Genomic DNA, 23,309 nt, shown 5'->3' with positions numbered 1-23,309 from the left:
TCAATAAATACAATTGAATGAATAAATGAATGAATGGTCATCACGAATTCATCCCATGTTCTCTAAAGATGTGGCTTTCTAGTCTCTCGGACAGAACAAAGATATTTTGCATCAATCGATTTAACTGCAAGTTACAGCTGGGGGCACATCTTCTTAGAAATCTTTACCAGGTACAAACTGAGAATCATTTTTTAAAAAATTCTGTATGTTCTTCCCAGACAGTGCTTTAAAACTATCACACATCATCCAAAAAATGAACAGCAAAACAATGAAATGTCTAAAGTGTAAATGTGCACCCTAACATGTCCCTTATTTTCTCTTGATTCCGACAACCCTGATAGTAAGTGTCCCCTCCAAGTCACCAAAGGAACAAGACGATCCAGCACAAAAGTCTACACGCCGGAGTATCAGAGGTCTTTCCGGTCGTCCAGCCGTTATTGCAAAACACGTCTCTTCGAAACCTGTGGCTCGCCGAAGGAAAGCACGTTATTCTGGGCAGGGAAGGTAGCATCAGCAGCGACGACCAAAGTCACCAAAGACGCTTCGCTGACAACGAGGCCATGGCTGCAGGATGGTAAGTCAATAGGCCGAGAAGCAGTGTGACCTAGTGGGTAGAGCACGGGCCTGGGAGTCAGGAGGACCTGGAGTTCTAATGCTGGCTCTGCCACTTGTCTACTGTGTGACCTTGGGCACGTCACTTAACTTGTCTGTGCCTCAGTTCCCTCTTCTGTAAAATTCAGATTAAGACTGTGAGCCCCATGTGGGAAGTGGACTGTATTCTACCTGATCAACTAACCCAGGGCTTTGAACTGTGCCTTTACTTAGTAAGCATTTAACAAATGCTGTTAAAAAACGGGTCGGGATTGGTTTTTGTTGTTTTCGAAACAGGAAAACCAGACCCACTACTTTTGGCACGATGTGTGTTTGACACTGGAGTGTTTCAAACTGAACTTCCCACATCACATGATAAGCAGTGTGGTGTAGTGGAAAGTACCCCCGTCTAGGACTCAGAAGGACCTGGGTTCTTACTCTGGCTCTGCCGCTTGTCCGCTGTGTTTGACAAGTCACTGAACTTCTCTGTGCCTCAGTTTCCTCATTTGTAAAAATGGGGACTAAACGTATAAGCCCTGTGTGGGACAGGGACTGCGTCCACCCGATTATCTTGTATCTACCGCAGTGCTTAGTTCAGTTCCTGGCACAGGGTAAGCGCTTAACAAATAGCATGAAAAAAAATAATGGTAATAGAGAGACTGTCATATGGATTAAGGCTTCTTAGACTTTACACTTGCCTGGCTCGTAGAATTCAAGTAAGAGGGACACCAAAGCAATACAGTATTGTCGGATAAAGCTTGCCTCGTGTAAGTATGGCCTAGGCCACCCAAGGATAACTGCAGAAAAGGAAATTTCTATAAATATGACCACCTGAGGGAAAGGCTCACTCGCTTTTAGCATAGTGCTCGATGCCCTGCCTTGACTGTGCTCACAGGTTCTAAGAGATTTTTCATCAATTAACAAGGTTCGATATGAAAAGGAGCTATTGCCTGATGGACAAATATCGGGAAGAATACTCAAAGGGCTATCTGAGAGAAGACTATTGGTCTAATAACACATAATTAACCGACCTAAAAGTTCTTACTGAAAGTGGCCAAAGAGAAGAGGTCAGGAAAAGTATTTCCAAGCTAAAGCCCATTGTAGGGTAGGGATTGTCTCTATCTGTTGCCGAACTGCACTTTCCAAGCACCTAGTACAATGTTCTGCACACAGTAAGCGCTTAATAGATATGACTGAATGAATGAAGATAGCCCACAAATTTGAAAGATTAGGCTATCTGGAACAATATGGGAAAACAATATTCTAAAAATACTGACAGCAACTAATTTACTGCTCTCCTAGAGGGAAGAACTCCTGAGCGAAACGCACTGAGAGCACACAAAAAGAATTAACGAGGCGGAATTTGGGACTCTCAACTAAAATGCCACACTTCAGGGCACCCTGGCGGAGAGAACAAAATCAGGGTTCAACGCGATCACTCTCTGGCCCCATTGAGGCCTGCCAATTCTTCCTACAGCTGACACCTCAGTGGTTCCGGCACCACCAACCTGGGTCGAAAGGAAAAGCTATAAAGGACCAGGCCACGTGCTCTTTGGTTTCCCCCAATGATTTAATGCACAGAAACAGCGAAGAGGCAATGTCCTTCAAGTCTACGGGAAGCAGGGACTGATGGTGAGTTACAAGGCAAATCCTTTCACAGTCAAATTCGACTTCTTCCTTGCTGAGGGTACATTCTCAGTATGTGGATGCAAAATGGAGCCAACAACTAACATGACTTCTCTTCGGTGTGAACGGCGAAGGGCCATTCCACCAAAGGGTGGCAGCCGGATGTCCGGGGTAGATCTGTCACTTCTGTTATCCATTTCCAATCTGGGGGGCCGACGCGGTGGGTGACAGTTTGGAAGCGAACAGTCGAGGACTTAAGTGCTATTGTATAGGCATGACATTCTACTGCGGTGGAGGTTGGTTCTAGCAAGGGAATATCCATGTCCAAATAGAAGGAAAAAAACAGGAGATATTAAGTGGCCTCTCCTAAATTCTTGAGAGATTTTTTTGGCTCAGACTGCTACGCCCTCTGGCTTCGTTCCATGACACTACTTCGGTGAGTCAATCTGGTTTTACCAGAAAAAAATTAAATAGTTCTCTGAGTTTCCACAGAGGAACACACTCTCTCTCTCTCTCTGAGGCATGTGTGCACATGTGAACACACACACACACACACACATACATGCACACGGCACAGCTGTCCAGAATCCACTCTCTCTTTCCACCCTTCCTTCATGGCCTGCTCTCAGTTCTGAAGGGGAACTTGGACAATCCAAGTTTCTTGTGCAACAATCACGTCAAATGTAAACTTCAGGAGTTCCAAGGTAGGGCACCAAGTCCTGGGGGCTTTGACGCTGCTATCGTATAATATCCAAATAATGCACTTCCGGGTAGAGAGAATTAAGGAGAAGAGCAAAGAAGTTTCTCCCATCTCGGAGGCAATGACCGGGGTGCTTGATAAACTGGGAGGCCTGAGAGATCTGATCCTGATACTCCAAGTACGGCTTGCTTGAGGTCATAGCTTCAAGTGCATTCAGTGCCTAAACAAATAAAGGAGGTGATGGTGAGTGGCCTGTATTTTCTGCGGCCTGTTACACCCGAATGGGAATCAATTGATCGTCTTTCCAACAAAACCAAGAGGAGGCTCTGGGTTGGCATCAGTTTCTGTTTTTTGTAAACCACTGGCACATGATCGTACATATCTATAATTTATTTATTTATTCTGATTAATGTCTGTCTCCCCCTTTAGACTGTAAGGTTGTTGTGGGTAGGGCATGTGTCTGTTTATTGTTGTATTATACTCTCCAAAGTGCTTAATACAGGGCTCTGCACACGGTAAGCACTCGATAAATATGACTGAATGAATGATTGAGGTCAGAGTCCTCAACCTGGAACACACACGAGACCAATACGACCCAGCCAAATGGTGCATTTCAGTATGCTTTTTGGCTAGGATGCGATTAGGAAATTAGGAAACATCCTTCCAGCCAGGTGGGTCTGTCTGAGCTTGACATGCCGTATTTATTTCCCCCCAAATAGCAGGTGACTTTTACAGGGTGAGTTTTCATTAATTTTGTAAAAATGCAACTCTTGCATTACAGTAGGATGGAATGTACGACACGGTCTCCCAGCAATCACCAGCCTTAAGTTCTGAGTGACTTGCTGCAGTTTTTCAGGACAAATACCCAGCAGTAGTACTCTGATGATGAATGCCAACCCTGGGTGAGCAACAATTTATACCACTCCTCGAGAACCTCCACGGGTTGCCCATGCCCCTCCTCATCAAACAGAAACTCCCTTATCATCGGCTTTAAACCACTCAATCAGCTCACCCTCTCTTACCTCGCCTCGCTGATTTCCTACTATAAGTTCCTTGTGGGCAGAGAACATGTTCTATTGTTCTACCATCTACTGTGCTTTCTCAAGCGCTTAGCACAGTTCTCTGCACGCAGTTAGTGCTTAATAAAAACTATAGATTGACTGATTGATGGATTGATTCCTTGGGGGAAGACCAGGCTAGAAAATGGAACTCTTATTGCCAAGGAGGGTATGACTTACCTGCTGAGATTTCTGGGATAAATGTAATTCAGTGCCAGGTTTCAGACGAATCTGATCCTCTGTGGGAACTTGTACTGAGAGGAAAGCAGCCAGACCCCGAGCGACCACACGGAACCTTAGATGATGAAAGGACACAGGAAGAGGTGATTATTCAGGGTTTTGAAATCAAACGTTCAACTTTCTTCAGAAAGGAAACTGTAATTTTCTTCAAAAGTATTTCCTCTTCATTTGTCAATGCAATTCTCCAGGAAAAGAAAAAAATTACATTTATGATCAATAGTAAAGCCTGGGTATATATTTGAACCATCTATCAGACTTACAACTAAAAGCCGTTGTTCCCCAACCAGTGGAGAAAAAGCTTATTCAGTAGCAACAGACATACCTACTCCCATGGATTAAGACACTTCTTTCCAGGTCCTGAGAGAAAAACCCAACCCCAAAATAGCAAAATACAGAATAGATTCGGCAAAAATTGTGCAACCCAATAACATTATCTGGATGCGGCCTTACTGCTGTTTCTTGATTTTTATTTCACGATTTACTGGAAGAATGCTAGGGAAACAAAAGACTAGAAGAAAATAACACAATTAAGATTTAAGTGAAAACTTATTGGAGACTCTGCTGCCTTCCATGTGAACAATGAATCTTTCCTATCGCTTTAACCCTTTGGCTCGTCAGTGCTGACGGGCAATCGTTGGCATGCAGCAACCGGGAGAGAGGCTATGTAACCAGGGGGAAAGACTCTGCAAAAACAGAGCCACGACCTTGATGGGACAAAAAGGATTAGTGCAGCAGGAATCTATCGCTAGGGGTAACAATGGGGCTGGGGGTGTTGATCTTGCACCTAACTTTAGCCCGACACGGGAACAGGGTAGTGTCCTTAGTAACGTTATCTTCGCAAACCCAGGACAGCTACAAACGTGCGCCCCACGAAAATGTACGCTTTTTATCAAGTGTGAAAATTCCACAGAACGCTGGAATTCCACAATATGAGGAAACATTCCTTGATAGGAGAAAACACTTTTCCCAACTGATAGTGAACGAAAGAAAATATGATTGAAAACCTAGCCATAAATTTGGAAGGCTAATGGCCAAGGAGTTACGAAGGTTTTCGGCTAAGATGCGATCGTCAACCTTGGGGCGTTTAAAAACTGAAACTTGTTCAGGTTCTAGTTTCTTACCACCCACACTACTGATGGACCGTCACTCACTTTTGACCATGAGATGCTTTTTCCTTTGACCCACTCCACTTCCTGATTTTTTTCCTGTGCCACCCCAATTTCAAAATCGAAGAAATGCTCTGGCTGTCAGGGCAGAGGGAGTGGGGTGATTTATCTGCCTTTATGTTTGTCACCTCTCTATGCCGCAAGCCTTTTGAGGGCAGGGATCGCCTGCCAACTCTTTAGTACAGTCCTCTTCCAAGTGCTTAGTAGAGTACTCTCCGCATAGTAAGCCCTCAGTGAATATCACTGATGATTGATGATTTTTAATTAGGCATATTCCAGTACTGGTCCTCAGGCCAAAGAAATGAGGATGGACCTAAAGGGAGTTAAATCCCACAGACCGGAATTGGTTCGCTAATAGATTCTCCCCTAGTACCACCTGCCAAAGTGGTGACTGACTCTTTGGCCAAGAGCAGCTCCTTCCGGTGCTCCGGTCTGCTTCCCAGGGTGCTTGGCAGTGCCTGCCTGAATATACGGTACTCCCACTAGACCATAAGGCTCACTGTGGGCAAGGGACCTGGCTACCAACTCTGTTATAATGTACTCTCTAAAAACTTAGTTCAGTGCAGTACAAAGGTACAGTTAGAGCACACAGTAAGTGCTCAATAAATACCACTGATGATGATGACTCATTCATTCAGTAGTATTTATTGAGTACTTACTATGTGCAGAGCATTGTACTCCATGGCAACCTAAGGCCTGGGAAGAGCACATCACAAGCGCCACTCGTTCCCAGCCCCTAAGGTGCTTAGTTGGTCAGTCAGTCAGTCATCAGCATTTACTGAGCGCTGTACTAAGCACATGGGAGAGTACAGTAGAACAATAAAACTGACACATTCCCTGCCTATGATGGGCTTACAGTCTAGAGGGGGAGACAGACATAAATATAAATAAATTACAGATATGGACATAAGTGCTGTGGGGCTGGGAGGGAAAATGAATAAAGGGAGCAAGTCAGGGTGAAGTGGGAGGTGTTGAAGAAAAAGAATGCCACTCTCAGTGAGTGAATGTATGTATGTATGTATGAATGAACGTATGCAATGAATGAATGTATGTAATGTAATGTAATGTATGAATGAATGTATGTAACACAGGAAAAGGTTCTGGACATTTCCCCTTATAATTTTACAAAACCTAATGAATGTAATGTAATGACTGTAATTAATGAATGAATGTAATGAATGTAATGAATGAATGTATTTAATATAATGTATGTATGAATGAATGAATGTATGTAACGCAGGAAAACGTTCTGGACATTTACCCTTATAATTTTACAAAACCTAAATTAGGAGTCTAAATCCCTACCAACACCCCATTGAAAGCCAAGCAGATACAGACTTCTGACTGTAAGCTCCTTGTGAGTTCTGTACTTCCAAAATGTATTTTCCAAGTGCTTAGAACAGTGCTCTACACACAGTAAGAGCTCTGCACACAGTAAGAGCTCAATAAATACGACTGAATGAATGAATGCGAGCAGGGAACGTGTCTACCAATTCTGTTGTATTGTACTCTCCCAAGTGCTTAATACAGTGCTAGGCACACAGTAAGTGCTCAATAAATATCACTGATTTTTTTTAATGGTATTTGTAAAGCGCTTAATATGTGTCCAGCACTGTACTGAGTTCTGGGGTAGATAACAAGCTACTCAGGTTGGACACAGTTTCTGTCCCACAGGGGCCTCATACTCTTTACCCCTAATTTACCGATGAGGGAACTGAGGAACAGAGAAGTGAAGTGACTTGCCCAAGATCACATAGCAGGTCCGTGACACATCCACTTGACCATGTCGCTTCTCGATTGATTCTGAACCGCATTCCTGCAGAGCAGGGCTATTCAGTGGTTTTCAAGCCCTTACCTGTTGGACAAGGGAGATTTCCTGCCTAATCCGATTGCACCTAAGATTCCGGAGCTCAGCCTCTCCTCGGCCACCTGGTTCAGCCTGGTCTGCAGCAGAAGCAGGTTGCGAATGACGGACTCCATCAAGACTGAATCGTTCTGCTCTGTCTGGATCAGGGATAACTGCAGAGCTTGGTGCCACCACAGAAATAGCTTCGCTTCCTCTTTCGCGGAGCTTGGAATCAGTCCATAAAGGGAAAAGAAAAGAAAAAAAAGCAAGTTCATTTTTCCCTTTTGGCTGAAAATCTGATCGGCTATTCAAATTCCCAAGCCACAGTAAGAGATATTGAGAATTCAGAAAGCTCTACTACACACTGACTTCCAAAAGCAGTACTGAGAACTAGAGTGAAACCTACAGTTTTACCATAAGTCGGTTTCATGCTCAGCTACAGTGGTGCTCAGGTTAGCCCTGGAGTGTGGGAACCACCAAACCTGCCTAAGCTGCTGAATTCTCAAAGCAAAGGTACTCTACTTCCCCCAAATGAGGGATGCATTTTATAACTTCAGATTCTACTGCACACTGTAAATTAACTGTGATCTTGGTAAGCAGGAGATGCCTAATGGGTCTAAACTGCATGACTATTATTATTGCTATCATTACTATTCTTTGCAGGAATAAAATTCAGTGCCCAGAGAAATCTGACCATGTGGGAGTGGACTTCCAATAAAAATGGCCTCCCATGCAGGATTCACACCATCAAACATGGCTTTTTTGGGAATTACAGAGATATGGAAAAACACTCAGCTCAGTTATAAACTTGATCTGTTTTTCAGGCCCCATTTCTTGCCCGTATCCTTTAAGTGGTCAAATGAAAACCGACATTCTAACCGGTTACGACAGATTTTAAATGGCAGCCAGAAGGCCTCCGTACCTTGGATACACTTGTTCCAGCCATCTGCCTAAGGTTAACAATACTTTCATCTCATTGGTTAGAGTCTGCTCACTGTTTAAACGTTGCAACGTGTAGACGTAAAGGGTCAGATAACTTCCGAGAGACAAGCATTCTTGCAGAAATTCCTCGATGGTTAGTTCGGGAAGTTGAAGGGACACCAGGATGGGACCCCATCCCAACTTAGAGTTGAGGGAGTCTTAGAATTCAACAAGAAGGAAGGAAAGGCAAAAGATTGTTACTTTCTCAAGACATTATTGGAGGAAAATTGAAGACCCCAGTGATTTTAATGTATCCTTTCACTAAGTGCCTGATTGAGCACCCCATCCTTGAAATAATTAACAGTATATTCTGAGTGCTTACTGCGTGCAGCGCACTGTACTAAGCACTTAGGAGAGTTCACTACAACAGAGCTGGCAGACAAGTTTCCCGCCCTCAGCGAGCTCCCAGTTTAGAAAGCTTGACAGAACCTCACAGAACAGAGTTGAGCAGCAGTGTGACCTGGTGGAAAGATCCCGGGCCTGTGAGTCAGTTGACCTGGTTTTTAATGCTTGCTCTGCCACCTGCCTGCTTTGTGACTCTGGGCAAGTCACTTAACTTCTCTGTGCCTCTCTAAAATGGGGATTCAACACCTGTTCTTCGAACTTTAACTGTGTGCTGCATGTAGGACAGGAATTTTGACCTGATGATCTTGGATCTATCCCAATGCTTAGTACGGTGTTTGGCACAAAGTACTTAAAATATCATAATTAGCCTTCTTATTGTTGTTATCATTATTATGATGTCAGGAAAAGCCCTGGAAGATTTGAGGGGGAAGCTCAAAGCGGAGTTGGAATCAATTTTGCTTCAGCCAGAAAGAGTCAGCTCATGAGAGAAGCCAGAGACTTGAGGGGCTGTGAATGGGATGACAAATGCAAGACTGAAAAAAGGAAGGAGGTGGGAGAGGTACTTTCAAAGACCGACTGAAGTCCCTTAGTATGAAAAGACCTACTGAATATGACTGTGATTTAAAGGTCATCACAGACATGAAATAAAAAGTAGGGAGGTCCAAAATTATGAGATGACCCCACCCCTCATCTTTTTGACAGATACAACGCATGAAAGCAGGATGCACATTCTGCCACCAATTAAGGATACCTGGGAAACAAGCAAGACTGACAACTAACACCAATCTGATCACCACTTGCATTTGTTAAGCACCTACTCTTTGCTAAACTCGACTATGCCACTCTGGAGTTCCCACGTCTAAGAAGTGAAATCAAAACACGCCACTGCCAATCTCATATTTAAAAACCATCCTAGCCCCGACTAAACCCTGAACTCACTTTCTTCTTATTAATAATTAACAGAACAATAATAATAATAAACATACTGCATTGGGGCAGATACAAGATAAACAGATTGGACACAGTCCCTGTTCCGTATGAGGCTCATAGTCTAAGTAGGAGAGAGGAGGATTTAATTCCCATTTTACAGCTGAGGTGACCGAGCTGGGATTACCCAGGTACTCTGACTCCCAGACCCGGGCTTCTTCCGCTGGGCCCCGCTGCTTCTTAAAGTTTTGAGTCCCGAGGCCCCCGGCGGAACACTCACCGTCCTCGAAGTAAGCGGTGATGCAGGCTTCGGTGGTCTCGGCCATGTGTCTGACGGACGCCAGGCTCTGGCAGGCGGCCGTGAGCAGAGGCAGCACCAGCGGACCATGCACCTTCCTGGCGATCCAACTCCGCACGCTACCCCGCAGAAACTCGGCCGTCGGAATGCTGGCATTGTTCATCATCATTAGGACTTCCATGAAGAGGCTGCTGAGAGCCATGTGGCGGGTCTGGCTTTCCGTGTCTAAAAGGGAAATCACGTGTGTAATTTACACTTCACTAATTCGCCTGTGCTGGGCAGCAGGGGTGTGGGAGAGAGTCAATGGAGGAGACTCAAGTTTACTGCGCGGGTATACCGCTTCCAGATTTTTACCAAGAAAACTCTGTGAATACACTACCAGCACGATTGCAGATGGAGAGCGAGTCATTCTGGGAGAGATGTGTCCATGGCATCGCTACGGGTTGGAGACGACTCAAGAGCATAAGATAAGACAAGTTCTTTGCTAAGCGCTAAGTCATTCAACTGTATTTACTGAGCGCTTACTGTGTGCAGAGCACTCAATCAAGCGCTTGGGAGAGTACAATATAGCAATAAGCAGGCATATTCCTGTGGAAAATGAGCTTACCATCTAGAAAAATTCCCATTTATTGGGCACTTACTATGTGCCAGGCACTCTGTACTAAATTCTGGAGTAAATACAAGCTAATTGGGTTGGGCACAGTCCATGTCCCACATGGGGTTCAGACTTAATCTGTAATTTACTTATTTATTTACATTAATGTCTGTCTCCCCTACTAGACTGTATGCTCATTGTGGGCAGGGAATGTGTCTGTTTATTGTCATTTTGTACTCTTCCAAGCACTGCTCTGCACAAAGTAAGCGCTCAATACATGACTGAATGAATTTATTGTCGCTTTCTATGTGCACAGCACTATACTAAGTGCTTGGAAGAGTATAAAAAAATAGAATTAGCAGACACATTTCCTGCCTATAACGAGTTTACATTCTAGAGGGGGAGGCAGACATTAATATAAATATATAATTTATAATCTACAATTTAAAGATATGTACATAAGTGCTTGGGGGGGGGGGGGCAAATATCAAATGTCTAAAGGTAATCTTAATTCCTATTTTACAGATGAGGTGACTGAGGCACAGAGAAGTGAAGTGACTTGCCCAAGGTCATACAGCAGACAAGCTGCAGAGCTAGGATAATAATGTTTTTATTTTTTAAGCGCTTACTATGTGCAGAGCACTGTTCTAAGCACTGGGGTAGATACAGGGTAAGCAGGTTGTCCCACATGAGGCTCACAATTAACTCCCATTTTACAGATGAGGTAACTGAGGCACAGAGAAGTTAAGTGACTTGCCCACAGTCACACAGCTGCCAAGCAACAGAGCTAGGATTCGAACCCATGGCCCCTGATTCCCAAGGCCGGGCTCTTTCCACTGAGCCACGCTGCTTCTGAACCCAAGTCCGTCTGACTCCCCGGCCCTTGCTCTATCCACTAGGCCCCAATGCTTCCCAGCCTTTGAAATTGCTGAAACTTCTTTGACTGAGAGGAGGACAACAAGATTTAAAAGTTTCAACTGTTGGCTAGTGTGACGGCAATTGAGACAGAACCCAGGAACCCACTATCTGTGGCTTTGACTCATGGGGAATATTTTCTTTAATTCCCCCCTCAAAAAGAAAAAGAACTGGTAGGTCACTAATGGACTCCTAACTCTGAAATGGTCACAGAAGGAAGGGCACTAGGTTTCTTAATGAAGCAGGAATTTCCTCAATGCCCCCCGCCAAGACCACGGACTAGTAGTCATGTTCTCCTCGCATTCCTTCATTCATTCAATCATATTTCTTGAGCGCTTACTGTGTGCAGAGCACTGTACTAAGCGCTTGGAATGTACAATTTGGAAACAGAGACAATCCCTGCCCGACAATGGGCTCACAATCTACCAGGAGGAGACAGGCAGCGAAACAAAACATACAATCTGGCCTCTCCCTATTTCCTCCAATTACCAATCAGCTCTACTGGAACCCTGACGGGGCAAAATCTCCTCAGCACAAACAAAAATGATGATTTGGTCCCTCTTCCAGGAACTTAATTAATACAGATCATCAAGCCAGAAAAAATCACTCATGGGTGCTTAGGCAATTGTTCAATTAAAGTACAAAGCCCCAAGTGAAAGACTGATCTGGCAACTACCCAATCTGATCAACAGAGATAACTAACTAGATCATTCAGGGCAAAAAAAAAAAGTCGTAACATTTGGCCGTCAACAATGATCAAATTAACAAGCGAAGTACCAGATCACCACTTCAATTTGGGCTCTGTGTTTTTTATTTGTTAACTTGATAATGTGCTTGGAAAGCAGAACTCCTTGTATCTGAATAAAAATTAGAGTTATTTACTAATGTTTATTTAGAAAAAGAGTCTTCATTATCACATGAGGTTACGCAGTTTGGATTCTATGCCATTGCCCCAAGGCAGATTACTGTCAGGTACTATTCTAGAACAGATCCCACTGAATACTGGTTATTCCATTAAACTGGGATCTGGAAACTGAGAAAAGGGATTAAGCTGCTAATGGGCTCCAGTGATAACCTTTAATAAACAAAAGTGTGACCTTATCCATTGATATTACAGGGTATGGAATAACTGTCTTGACCAGAACTTTGCTTTATGCAACACCTACGTTTCAATCGATCATTCAATCAATCGTATTTATTGAGGGCTTACTGTGGGCAGAGTACTATACTATGTGGTTGGGGAGAGTATAATGTAATAGAGATGATAAACACATTCCCTTCCCTCAAGGAGCTTACAATTTAGAGGTGGAGACAGATATTAAAATAAATTGCGGATATGTATAAAAGGGCTGTGGGGCTGAGTTTCACCATCAAGCAAAATATTTTGGGGAAAGATTACATTAATCAGATAATAATAATAATAATAATAATGGTATCTGTTAAGCACTTATGTGCCAAGCACTGTTCTAAGTGCTGGAGTAGAATCAAGATCATAAGGTTGGACAGAGTCCCTTATCCCACATAGGGCTCCACAGTCTTCCGGATGAGGGAACTGAGGCACAGGGAAGTGAAGTGACTTGCCCAAAGTCACAGCAGATAGGTGGCGGAGCCAGGATTAGAACTCACAAACTTCTGACTCCCAGGCCCGTGCTCTATCCACTAGGCCATGCTGCTTCTCTAAAGATAAATGTTCCAGAATTATTTGCAATGTACCAGTGCTGAATTTTTGCTGAATTAATTTTAACAAATAACCTTTTTTTTTCTTTTATGGGGGAGAAGGGGTTGTGTTAGGACCTACTTAAGTCATTCTTAAGTCAATTGAGTTAATAGCATCGCTTATTGGGCATGAAGAGTGGAATTTATTTTGAAAATAAATCTAGCACAGTGAGTTTCCATCTAGAAGAGTTAAGATGAATTAGACCTACTACATCAAGCAGTGATGTCAATGTAAGTAAACTAACATCTTCCCCGCCCCAACCCATAGTATGTGTTTATTTCACACTTTAACACTAACCCTACCAGGTGAATGAATAATGATGATGATAATAACAATAATAATAGTATTTGTTAAGTGTTTACTATGAGCCAAGCTCTGTACTAAGCGCTGGGGTAGATACAAGATAATCAGGTCCCACATGGGGTTCACAGCCTAAGTCAGAGGGAGAATAGGTATTGACTGATCATTTTGCAAATGGGGGAACTGAAGCACAGAGAAGTGACTTGACCAAGGTCATACAGCACACAAGTGGCAGAGCTGGGATCAGAACCCACGTCCTCTGACTCCCAGGCCTTTGCTCTTTTCACTAGGCCAAGTGGCTGAAGAAATCCAGTGCTTAGAACAGTGCCCGACATAAAATAAACGCTTGGCAGATACCATAAAAATAAATAAATAAATCAGATGGCAGGAGAGTAGCAACTTTACTGAAAACACTGAGGACGACTCACAGGTTCTGTACTTTCCGGGACTATGATGACCATGAAGATGAGGCGTTCACAGGTAAAGGATTTTGGCAGGTATGGAAAACTCTGCGAGTCTCTAGGTTCCTTTAAACTTCCCTGCAAGGCTGACCTCCCCTTAAAACAACGTAGGCTAGAAGAATTCCCATTTATCAGGCACTTACCGGGTGGGTTAAAGACCACGATGTCATCCAAGAGCTTTGACATCTCTTGCTCTAGTTGGGCAAAAGTGATTTTCCCATTTTGTTCCAGAGTGCTGAGGAACTGAACCACCTGGTGGAGGAATGCTTGACATTTCGGAGTGGCATCCTACCAAAAGAAAGGAATCGCAGGCAGCTGGATAGGCAGGAACAGGGCTCGCGAGTGTGAGGGAGAGGTGTGATGCCAGGTTCTAAGGCACTCATCTTCACCATCACGAGCACTTACTATGTGGAATAAGCACTTGGGAGAGTATGATACCACAGAGTTGTTAGTCATGCTCCCTGCCCATAGTGTGCTTACAGTCTGAGCAATTATCTGTTTGATGAGGAGGAGGGAGGGAGCTCCAGGCCAGAGGTAGGTGGTGGGCGAGAGGTTGGCGGTGAGACAGACAAGATCGAGGTTCAGTGAAAATATTAGCATTAGAGGAACCAAGTGTGCGGGCTGGGTTATACTAGGAGAGTAGCAAGGTGAGGTAGGAGGGGGCAAGGGGATTAAATGATTTAAAGCCAACGGTGAGGAGTCTTTGTTTGATGCGGAGGTGGATGGGCAACCACCTTCAAATGCTCAACTCCGCAACCCAATTCAGTTTGCACCACTTACCAGATGTGCTTGGCCATCGGAAGAGACGCTGAAGCCTGCCGATGCTTTTAAGAGCTTCATTATCAATTCCGAGGAAGATTCCTTTGCCAAGATGATAGAAGGTGGATAGTGGCTGCTGAAATAACTGAGGACACTTTGGTACGACACAACATCCACAAGATGCCAGGAAACGGAGCTTGCCTGGCCAAGGAGGTTGAGCAGGGGGGACTCCTGTAAGGAAATTCACACACAGCATTTTAATTATTGAATTATATTTGCTCCTCCACTTCAAAAGCAACTCTGTGTCTGTCTGAAACGGTCTGATTTTAGAGTCGCCTCTCACCCAACTGCCTCAGTCCGAGAACTCTGAATACCCCAATTTTACGATTTTACCAGGAATATAAAATGGACCCTTTTTGCTTCTGGGAAGCTCAATTATGGGGGAATTTGAAAAAAAAAAAAAGAATCTTTGTATTTCTTGGCCTAAAAAGACCTTAGGATGAGCAAAAACAAGCTGTCAAATTTCTTTTCTTAAAGAGGTGTTGCTAAGGCACTTCTTGGAATAATGTGTTTGGAATTCAACATAGTTTCAAATGCTAATTTGAGGAACTGAAGCTGGCAAGCTTTCTGCTGGAAAGACTTTGTTCATAGGCAGGGAATAAACAATAAACAAAGAGGCAGATCAGTTCTCCCTGAAGGCAGGGGGTTGGACCAGATGATCTCCTTTCCACACCTAGAATTCTAAGGCTTCACACTGAAGCAACACTCTTTTTTTTTTTTTAAATGGTATTTGTTAAGCGATCACTATGTGCCAGGCACTGTACTATAAGCACTGGCATAGGGACAAGTTAATCAGCTTGGACACAGTCCATGTCCCACGTGGGGCTCACAGTCTTCATCCCCATTTTGCAGATGAGGTGACTCTTGCCCAAGGTGACACAGCGGATAAGTGGAGGATCCGAGTTTAGAACTCAGGCCCTTCTGATTCCCAGGCTGGTGTTCTAACCATGAGGCCTCGCTGCTTCACCGTTCTAACAGTCTCCAATAGGTCCAAGGCTTAGAAGAAGGAAGGAAGAAACCTATGCCGATGTAAACTGAGGTACGGGAAGATACTGAAGTAATGAATGCAAACTCAAAAGACAACACAGATGAAAGACTGCAATTTTAGTATGGGTTGTCGAATCACCCAATCTCCACCAACTTACTTCTTGGCTCACTAGCTGATCTTCCTTTGCTAATAAGATCATCATAAAAAGAAGACAGACGATCAGATGGCGTGTTTCTGGGCGAGGAGTGGGATTCCAGGCATCGGACAGTACGTTAACCCAACTGATGTGGCATAAAATGGAGCCCAGGAATAAGAAGCAGCTCTTAGGACTGCCCCTTTCCACCTATGAGAAAACAAACAAAAGCATTAAAGACAAAAATGTTTTTTTCTCTTTCTCAAAAACAGTAAGAGCCACCCATGACCCTGCATGTAATTTCTCCATGAACACAGATAAAGGCTATTTGATGAGGATTCATTCCCGCCCTCAGACTAAACCAGCATCGTTTCCAGCACTGTGTCTTTTCTAAGGCCTTCACCTGGCTTACAAATAAAGAGTCCCTTTAAAATGAATTCACCTAGTGAGAAAAGATGGCAATTATATGATAGAACGAAATCAATCAGTTCCCCCACTGCTGAAACCTGCCATCCTCCTGCTCTTTGGCTCAATTTGTCTTAATTTTCTAGATTGGAAAGTCACCCTGCTAGAATTATTTTCAAGAATTCCACTCCATGCTCAATAAGTGATGCTATAAACTCAACTGACATAGAATGACTTAAATACCACAATTATTACTAAGTTCGATCTTATAAACTATTGTAGATCAGAGAAGACTGTGAGGACCAGAAGCAGAGAATCGATCATCGACATAAGAAGCAACTATGCAGTGATGAATAACGGTAGAGACGAAAAGAGGAACGGATTATTTAGTTAACTGAAACTACTGTGCTCCTAGAAAACAGAAGTTGAGATGTGATAGCCTAATACTTTTCAGGTAACATTTCTGCGAGTTCTGACATATGCAAGACAGGGGCTGATTGAACTGAGCAGTACTCATGTCAACCGCTGGCCTGATTAGCTATCTCTTCCAGTGTTACTGATAAGACAGAGAGTATTTACACATTTTTGCAATGAGTTGTACGTTGATTTGGCTCCATCTTGCTTTTCAGGCCGGTCAGGAGGCTCTCTAGGCAGTACCACAGATGACTCTTGCAAATCCACGATAACATAAGGCAAACTTTGCCCCCGATTCTCCCAATTAGATCTAACATTCAATGTAACAATTGTCCTCAGAAAATACCTGATAAAATACTAATTGGAAGGGTGTGGGTTCCACATCACGCTGACAGAAATCACTTATCAAAATGATCTCTGCTTAGGTTTCCATTTTTGCAGAATCCCCTGCCTTTACTTCCTCTCCCTAGCTCATGGAATTCCTGCTCCTCCCACCCCACCCCCTAATTAACCCTCCTCATTTCCCCAGTGTCACTTCCCCGCCAACCCCACAGAACTCTTCTATGATCAGAGAACATACTGTCTTCTGTTTTAGTAACTGTTGCTATCGCTGGCTCACCCTTTTCCTCCCTGCAATGGGGCCTCCTGCCTCTGGCTTGGCAGCCTTGGGTTGCAGGACCCTCAAGGCACAGGACGGGCACACAGAGTGGCGGTGGTGGTGGAACGGCAGCAGCTCTTTTAAGTCATAAAATAGTTAAGACAAGAAAATAGAGGTCTGAGGAAGGGGCAAGAAAGGTCGTGGAGAGATGATGGAGGGGTAGTTCAGGAAGTGGAGAAGAAAAGATGAGAGGGCGGAGACAGATATGTGAAGGGTTGTGCAGGAGGTGGGGTTAGCTCTCGTGGTGTAGTGGAAAGAGCATGGGCTGCGTTAGAGGTTGTGGGTTCTAATCCCGGCTCCGCCACTTGACTGTTGTGTGACTTTGGGCAAGTCACTTAACTTCTCAGTGCCTCAGTTATCTCATCTGTAAAATGGGTATTAAAACTCTGAGCCCCACGTGGGACAACCTTGTATCTACTCCAGTCCTTAGGACAGTGCTTGGCACATTGTAAGCACTTAACAAATACCATCATTATTATTATTATTATTATCTGTGACCATCTCAAAAGAGAGGGCATGTTCTTTGGGATTCGCTGAAGTGTTCCTGGGGTGAGAACTGCCATTCTCTTTGAATTTTTAACTTGAAAATGGTCAAGGTGGTGCTTGTTTAAGGAGAAAAGATCTAGATTTAAAGTGACTGAATGTGAGATATAAGGATATGTTCACGCTTACCGATTCAGATAACCACCTCACTTTAGTCTGGGAAAAGGGTGGCCCGCTAGATTTTTCATAAATAAATTTTCTGATGGGTGGAGTTGGAGAATTTAGAATACTGTCTTCTCAGGATGTGAACTGCAATATCCTGTAGTAATTTCGCTCCCTAATTCTCCTACCCAATCGATCAATTGTATTTATTGAGCATTTCCCGTATGCAGAGCACTGTACTAAGCTCTCAGGAGGGTACAATATAACAAAGTTGGCAGATGTGTTCTCTGTCCACAACAATCATATGGTCCTAGAGGATGAGTTTACAATCTAGAGGACCCCTGTATGGTTTCACTTCAACTCATTATCCTAATTGAAAGATTTCCAGATACTTCCAATTTCACAAACATACACTTTATTAACTGTTTTGGTGCCTTCTGCAGGAACATAAATGTTGACAAAGGTGACTATTCTACTTGACATCTGGACAATGAATCGAAAAGCTAATGGCTCTGCAGGTACATCGGCCAAATCCACATGTACTCCAGAATACTGATCAACATGACCTGCTAATTCATATACACATGTGGCGGGGACTGTGTCCAACCTGTGCTTAGTCCAGTTATTTGGCATGGAGTAACAACCACTTAATGAATTCAATTGCCATTATCATTATGAGCCAGGTCTTTCTTTTTTTTTTTAAAAAAAAAAAATACCCTCTAAATGTTTCTCTCCCTGATTTTAGTTAGGCCTTCCAACCTCCCAACCCGGTCAGCTTCCACATTTGAAATTACCATTACTATTTACTGCCAGCAGCACCAGCTGTTCAATTCCCTACTCAAGCTTCCTATCTCCCCCGATCCAGCCACCTCTTTCTTCTAATGACATAGATTCATACTTTTATAACAAAATTGTAAACATCAGGCGTGATCTCCCTAAAATTTCCTCTGCTTCTCTCCGGTCCCCACTTCCTCCTCTGCCGTCTTCCACTTGCCCAATATTCCCTGCAGGATCTCAAGAGAGCTCTCGCCTCCTCTCAAAATCCACCCCTTCCACCTGTGCTTCTGATCCCATCCCTTCATACTTTATTAAAAACCCTGGCCATTTCCCTTTTTCTCTCCTTCCATCTTCAACTGTTCACTTTCCAATGACTTCTTCCCCACTGGTTTCAAACATGAATACACATCCCCATCCTAAAAAGAAAACCTCTTGACCCCACAGCTACCTCCAGTTATCGCCCCATCTCCCTCCTATCATTCCTCTCCAAAAACTTTGAGAAAGAGTGGTTTACTCCCGCTGCCTCCACTACCTCGCCTCCAATTCTCTTCTTGACCCCCTCCAATCTGAATTCTGTCCCCTTTATTCCATGGAAACAGCCCTCTTTTAAAGTCACCAATCTTCTAGTCAAAAGACAGCTTCTACTCCATCTTAATCCTCCTAGACCCTTCAGCTGCCTTCAACACTGTAGACCACTCCCTTCTCCTTGAAACTCTAGCCAAACTTGACTTCACTAACACTGTCCTCTCTCGATTCTCCTCCTCTCTGACAGCTCCTTCTCGGTCTCTCCTTCTCGGTCCTCTGCCTCCCACTCCCTAAATGTGGGATTCCCTTAAAGTTCAGTTCTGGGTCCTCTTCTATTCTCCATCTACCCCCACTCCCTTGAAGAACTCATTCACTCCCATGGTTTCAACTACCAACTCTTTACAGATGATTCCTAAATCTACAGCTCCAGCCCTGACTTCTCCGCTCCTCTGCAGTCTCACATTGCCTCCTACCTTCAGGACATCTCTACCTAGGTGTCCTGCCGATATCTCAAATTTAACATGTCCAAAACAGAACTCTTTATCATCCTATCCTAGCCCTGTCCTCCCCACGTCTTAGATAATATCTGTAGATAATATCACTCTCCTACCTATTTCATAAGTCCATAACCGTGGCATTGTCCTTGACTCCTCTCTCATAAAACCCACATATTCAATCCTGTTGGTTCTACATTATTAAAATCCACCCTTTCCTCTCCTACCAACTGTTACTATGCTGATTCAAGCACTTACCCTATCCCACCTTGACTAATGCATCAGCTTCCTGCCTCTCCCCACTTCAGTCCATACTTCACTCTGCTGCAGAGGAAGCAGGGTGACTCAGTGGAAAGAGCCCGGGCTTGGGAGTCAGAGGTCGTGGGTTCTCATCCTGGCTACCACTTATCAGTTGTGTGACTTTGGGCAAGTCATTTAACTTCTCTGAGCCTCAGTTACCTCATCTGTAAAATGGGGATTAAAGATTGTAAGCCCCACATGGGACAACCTGATTACCTTGTATCTACCCAGTACTTAAAACAATGCTTGGCACAATAGTAAGCACTTAACAAATACCAAATTATTATTATTATCATTCTTTTAAAAAAGTTCAGACCACATCTCCCCACTCTTTAAGAACCTCCAATGGTTGCCCATTCACCTCTGCATCCAATAGAAACTCCTTACCCTTGGCTTTAAAGCATTTTCCTACCAAACCTCACTGATTTTCTATTATAGCCCAATTCACTTCCCTTCCAAGACATCTCTCCTTGGACAGCCTGCCATCATCTCCCACTTAACTTGTTCAAAAGAGAACTCTGTATCTTCCCACCCAAACCCTGTCATCCCGCTGACTGTAGACAGCACCACCATCCTCCACGTCTCACAAGCCCACAGTGGAAACAGCATGGGCCTGAGAGTCAGAAGGAGCTGGGCTCTTAATCCCAGCTCTGCCACTTTTCTGCTGTTGGACCTTGGGCAAATCATTTCACTTCTCTGTGCCTCAGCTGCCTCATCTGTAAAATGGAGACTAATACCGAGCCCCACACGGGATAGGGAATTGTGTCCAACCTGATTTGCTCGTATCCACTCCAGTGCTTAGTACAGTGCCTAGCAACAGTAAGTGCTTAACAAATACCACAATTTATTATTAAAAATAATAATAACCTTGTCTCTCTCTCTCATATAACCCACATATTTAATCTATCACTAAATCCTGTCAGTTCAACCTTCAGATCATTGCTAAAGTCCTTCTTTTCCTCTCCATCCAAACTGCTTTCACATTAATCCAAGCATTTATCCTAACCCACCTTGATTACTATATCAGCTTCCTTGCTGACCTTCCTGCCTCTTGCCTTTTCCCTCTCCAGTCCATACTTCACTTTGCTACCCGGATCATTTTTCTACAAAAAAAGTTCACTCCTCAAGAACCCCGCTTAACCATCCACCTCTGCATCAATCAGAAATTGATGATGCACCCCCTCCACCTGCGCCTCGGACCCCATTCCCTCTCACCTTATTAAAACCATCGCCCCTGCCCTCCTACCTTCCTTAACTTCTATTTTTAACCACTCAATCTCCAAGGGCTCCTTCCCCTCTGCCTTCAAACATGCCCACGTCTCCCCCATCCTAAAAAAACCCGCTCTTGACCCCACTTCCCCCTCCAGTTATCGTCCTATCTCCCTACTACCCTTCCTTTCCAAAATCCTAGAACGAGTCGTCTACAATCGATGCTTAAAATTCCTTAACTCCCATTCTCTCCTAGACCCCCTCCAATCTGGCTTCCGTCCCCTCCACTCTACCGAGACTGCTCTCTCTAAGGTCACCCATGACCTCCTTCTTGCCAAATCCAATGGCTCCTACTCCATTCTAATCCTCCTTGATCTCTCTGCTGCCTTTGACACTGTCGACCATCCCCTCCTCCTCCATACCTTATCTCACCTTGGCTTCACGGACTCTGACCTCTCCTGGTTCTCCTCTTACCTCTCTGGCCGGTCATTCTCGGTCTCCTTCGCTGGAGCCTCCTCCCCCTCCCATCCTTTAACTGTTGGAGTTCCTCAAGGGTCAGTTCTTGGCCCTCTTCTGTTCTCCATTTACACTCACTCCCTCGGTGAACTCATTCGCTCTCACGGCTTTGACGACCATCTCTACGCAGATGACATGCAGATATACATCTCCCCCTCCCTTCAGGCTCGCATCTCCTCCCGCCTCCAGGACGTCTCCACCTGGATGTCGGCCCGCCACCTAAAACTCAACATGAGCAAGACTGAGCTCCTCATCTTCCCTCCCAAACCCGGTCCTCTCCCAGACTTCTCTATCACCGTGGATGGCACGACCATCCTTCCCGTCTCTCGGGCCCGCAATCTCGGTGTCATCCTTGACTCGTCCCTCTCGTTCACCCCACACATCCTATCCGTTACCAAGACCTGTCGGTTTCACCTCTACAATATCGCCAAGATCCGCCCTTTCCTCTCCACCCAAATGGCTACCTTACTGTTACGGGCTCTCGTTATATCCCGGCTAGACTACCGTGTCAGCCTTCTCTCTGACCTCCCTTCCTCCTCTCTCGCCCCGCTCCGGTCTATTCTTCACTCCGCTGCCCGGCTCATCTTCCTGCAGAAACGATCTGGGCATGTCACTCCACTTCTTAAACAACTCCAGTGGTTGCCTATCGACCTCCGCTCCAAACAAAAACTCCTCACTCTAGGCTTCAAGGCTCTCCATCACCTTGCCCCTTCCTACCTCTCCTCCCTTCTCTCTTTCTACCGCCCACCTCGCACGCTCCGCTCCTCTGCCGCCCACCTCCTCACCGTCCATCGGTCTCGCCTATCCCGCCGTCGACCCCTGGGTCACGTCCTCCCGCGGTCCTGGAACGCCCTCCCTCCTCACCTCCGCCAAACTGATTCTCTTTCCCTCTTCAAAACCCTACTTAAAAATCACCTCCTCCAAGAGGCGTTCCCAGACTGAGCTCCTCTTCCCCCTCTACTCCCTCTGCCATCCCCCCTTTACCCCTCCGCAGCTAAAGCCTCATTTTCCCCTTTTCCCTCTGCTCCTCCACCTCTCCCTCCCCATCCCCACAGCACTGTACTCGTCCGCTCAACTGTATATATTTTCGTTACCCTATTTATTTTGTTAATGAATTGTACATCGCCTTGATTCTATTTAGTTGTCATTGTTTTTACGAGATGTTCTTCCCCTTGATGCTGTTTATTGCCATTGTTCTTGTCTGTCCGTCTCCCCCGATTAGACTGTAAGCCCGTCAAACGGCAGGGACTGTCTCTATCTGTTGCCGACTTGTTCATCCCAAGCGCTTAGTACAGTGCTCTGCACATAGTAAGCGCTCAATAAATACTATTGAATGAATTGAATGAATGAAATGCCTCACCTTGGCTTGAAAGTTCTCTGCCTCCTTGCCCCCTCCTACCTCACCTCCCTACTCTCCTACTACAACCCAGCCCACATACTTCACTCCTCTAATGCCAACCTACTCACTGTGCCAACCTCTGGCCAGGCACGCCCTCCCTTTTCATATCTGATAATTACTCTCCCCCTCTTCAATGTCTTATCGAAGGCACATCTCCTCCAAGAGGGCTTCCTGGATTCCTTTTTTCCCACTCTTCTGCGTCACCCAAACTTGCTCCCTTTATTCACCTTCCCGGCCTCAGCACCACACCATTTATGTCCA

At 44.7% G+C, this 23,309-nt stretch overlaps 1 protein-coding gene across 4 annotated transcripts in view; it reads right to left on the bottom strand.

Moving 5' to 3' along the window:
* Positions 1–2,142: 2,142 nt before the first annotated feature.
* The window catches only part of EPG5 (ectopic P-granules autophagy protein 5 homolog), a 127,265-nt gene continuing 106,098 nt past the window's right edge, over positions 2,143–23,309 (bottom strand). For 3 of the 4 annotated variants that reach the window (XM_029059968.2, XM_029059969.2, XM_029059970.2), the window contains 8 exons: positions 15,731–15,916; positions 14,547–14,756; positions 13,910–14,054; positions 9,761–10,003; positions 8,150–8,366; positions 7,237–7,452; positions 4,156–4,270; positions 2,143–3,137 (listed from right to left, as the gene is read on the bottom strand). In XM_029059968.2, coding sequence (XP_028915801.1) covers positions 2,955–3,137; positions 4,156–4,270; positions 7,237–7,452; positions 8,150–8,366; positions 9,761–10,003; positions 13,910–14,054; positions 14,547–14,756; positions 15,731–15,916 — 1,515 coding nt within the window. In that variant the 3' untranslated portion in view covers positions 2,143–2,954. The remainder of the gene's footprint in view (positions 3,138–4,155; positions 4,271–7,236; positions 7,453–8,149; positions 8,367–9,760; positions 10,004–13,909; positions 14,055–14,546; positions 14,757–15,730; positions 15,917–23,309) is intronic. The other variant, XM_029059971.2, reaches the window with a different exon arrangement.

This window comes from Ornithorhynchus anatinus, chromosome 3 (genome assembly GCF_004115215.2).
Source record: "Ornithorhynchus anatinus isolate Pmale09 chromosome 3, mOrnAna1.pri.v4, whole genome shotgun sequence".
NCBI classification, from domain to species: domain Eukaryota; kingdom Metazoa; phylum Chordata; class Mammalia; order Monotremata; family Ornithorhynchidae; genus Ornithorhynchus; species Ornithorhynchus anatinus.
Note: the sequence above shows the minus strand (reverse complement) of the source record. Positions and strands in the feature narration are given on the sequence as shown.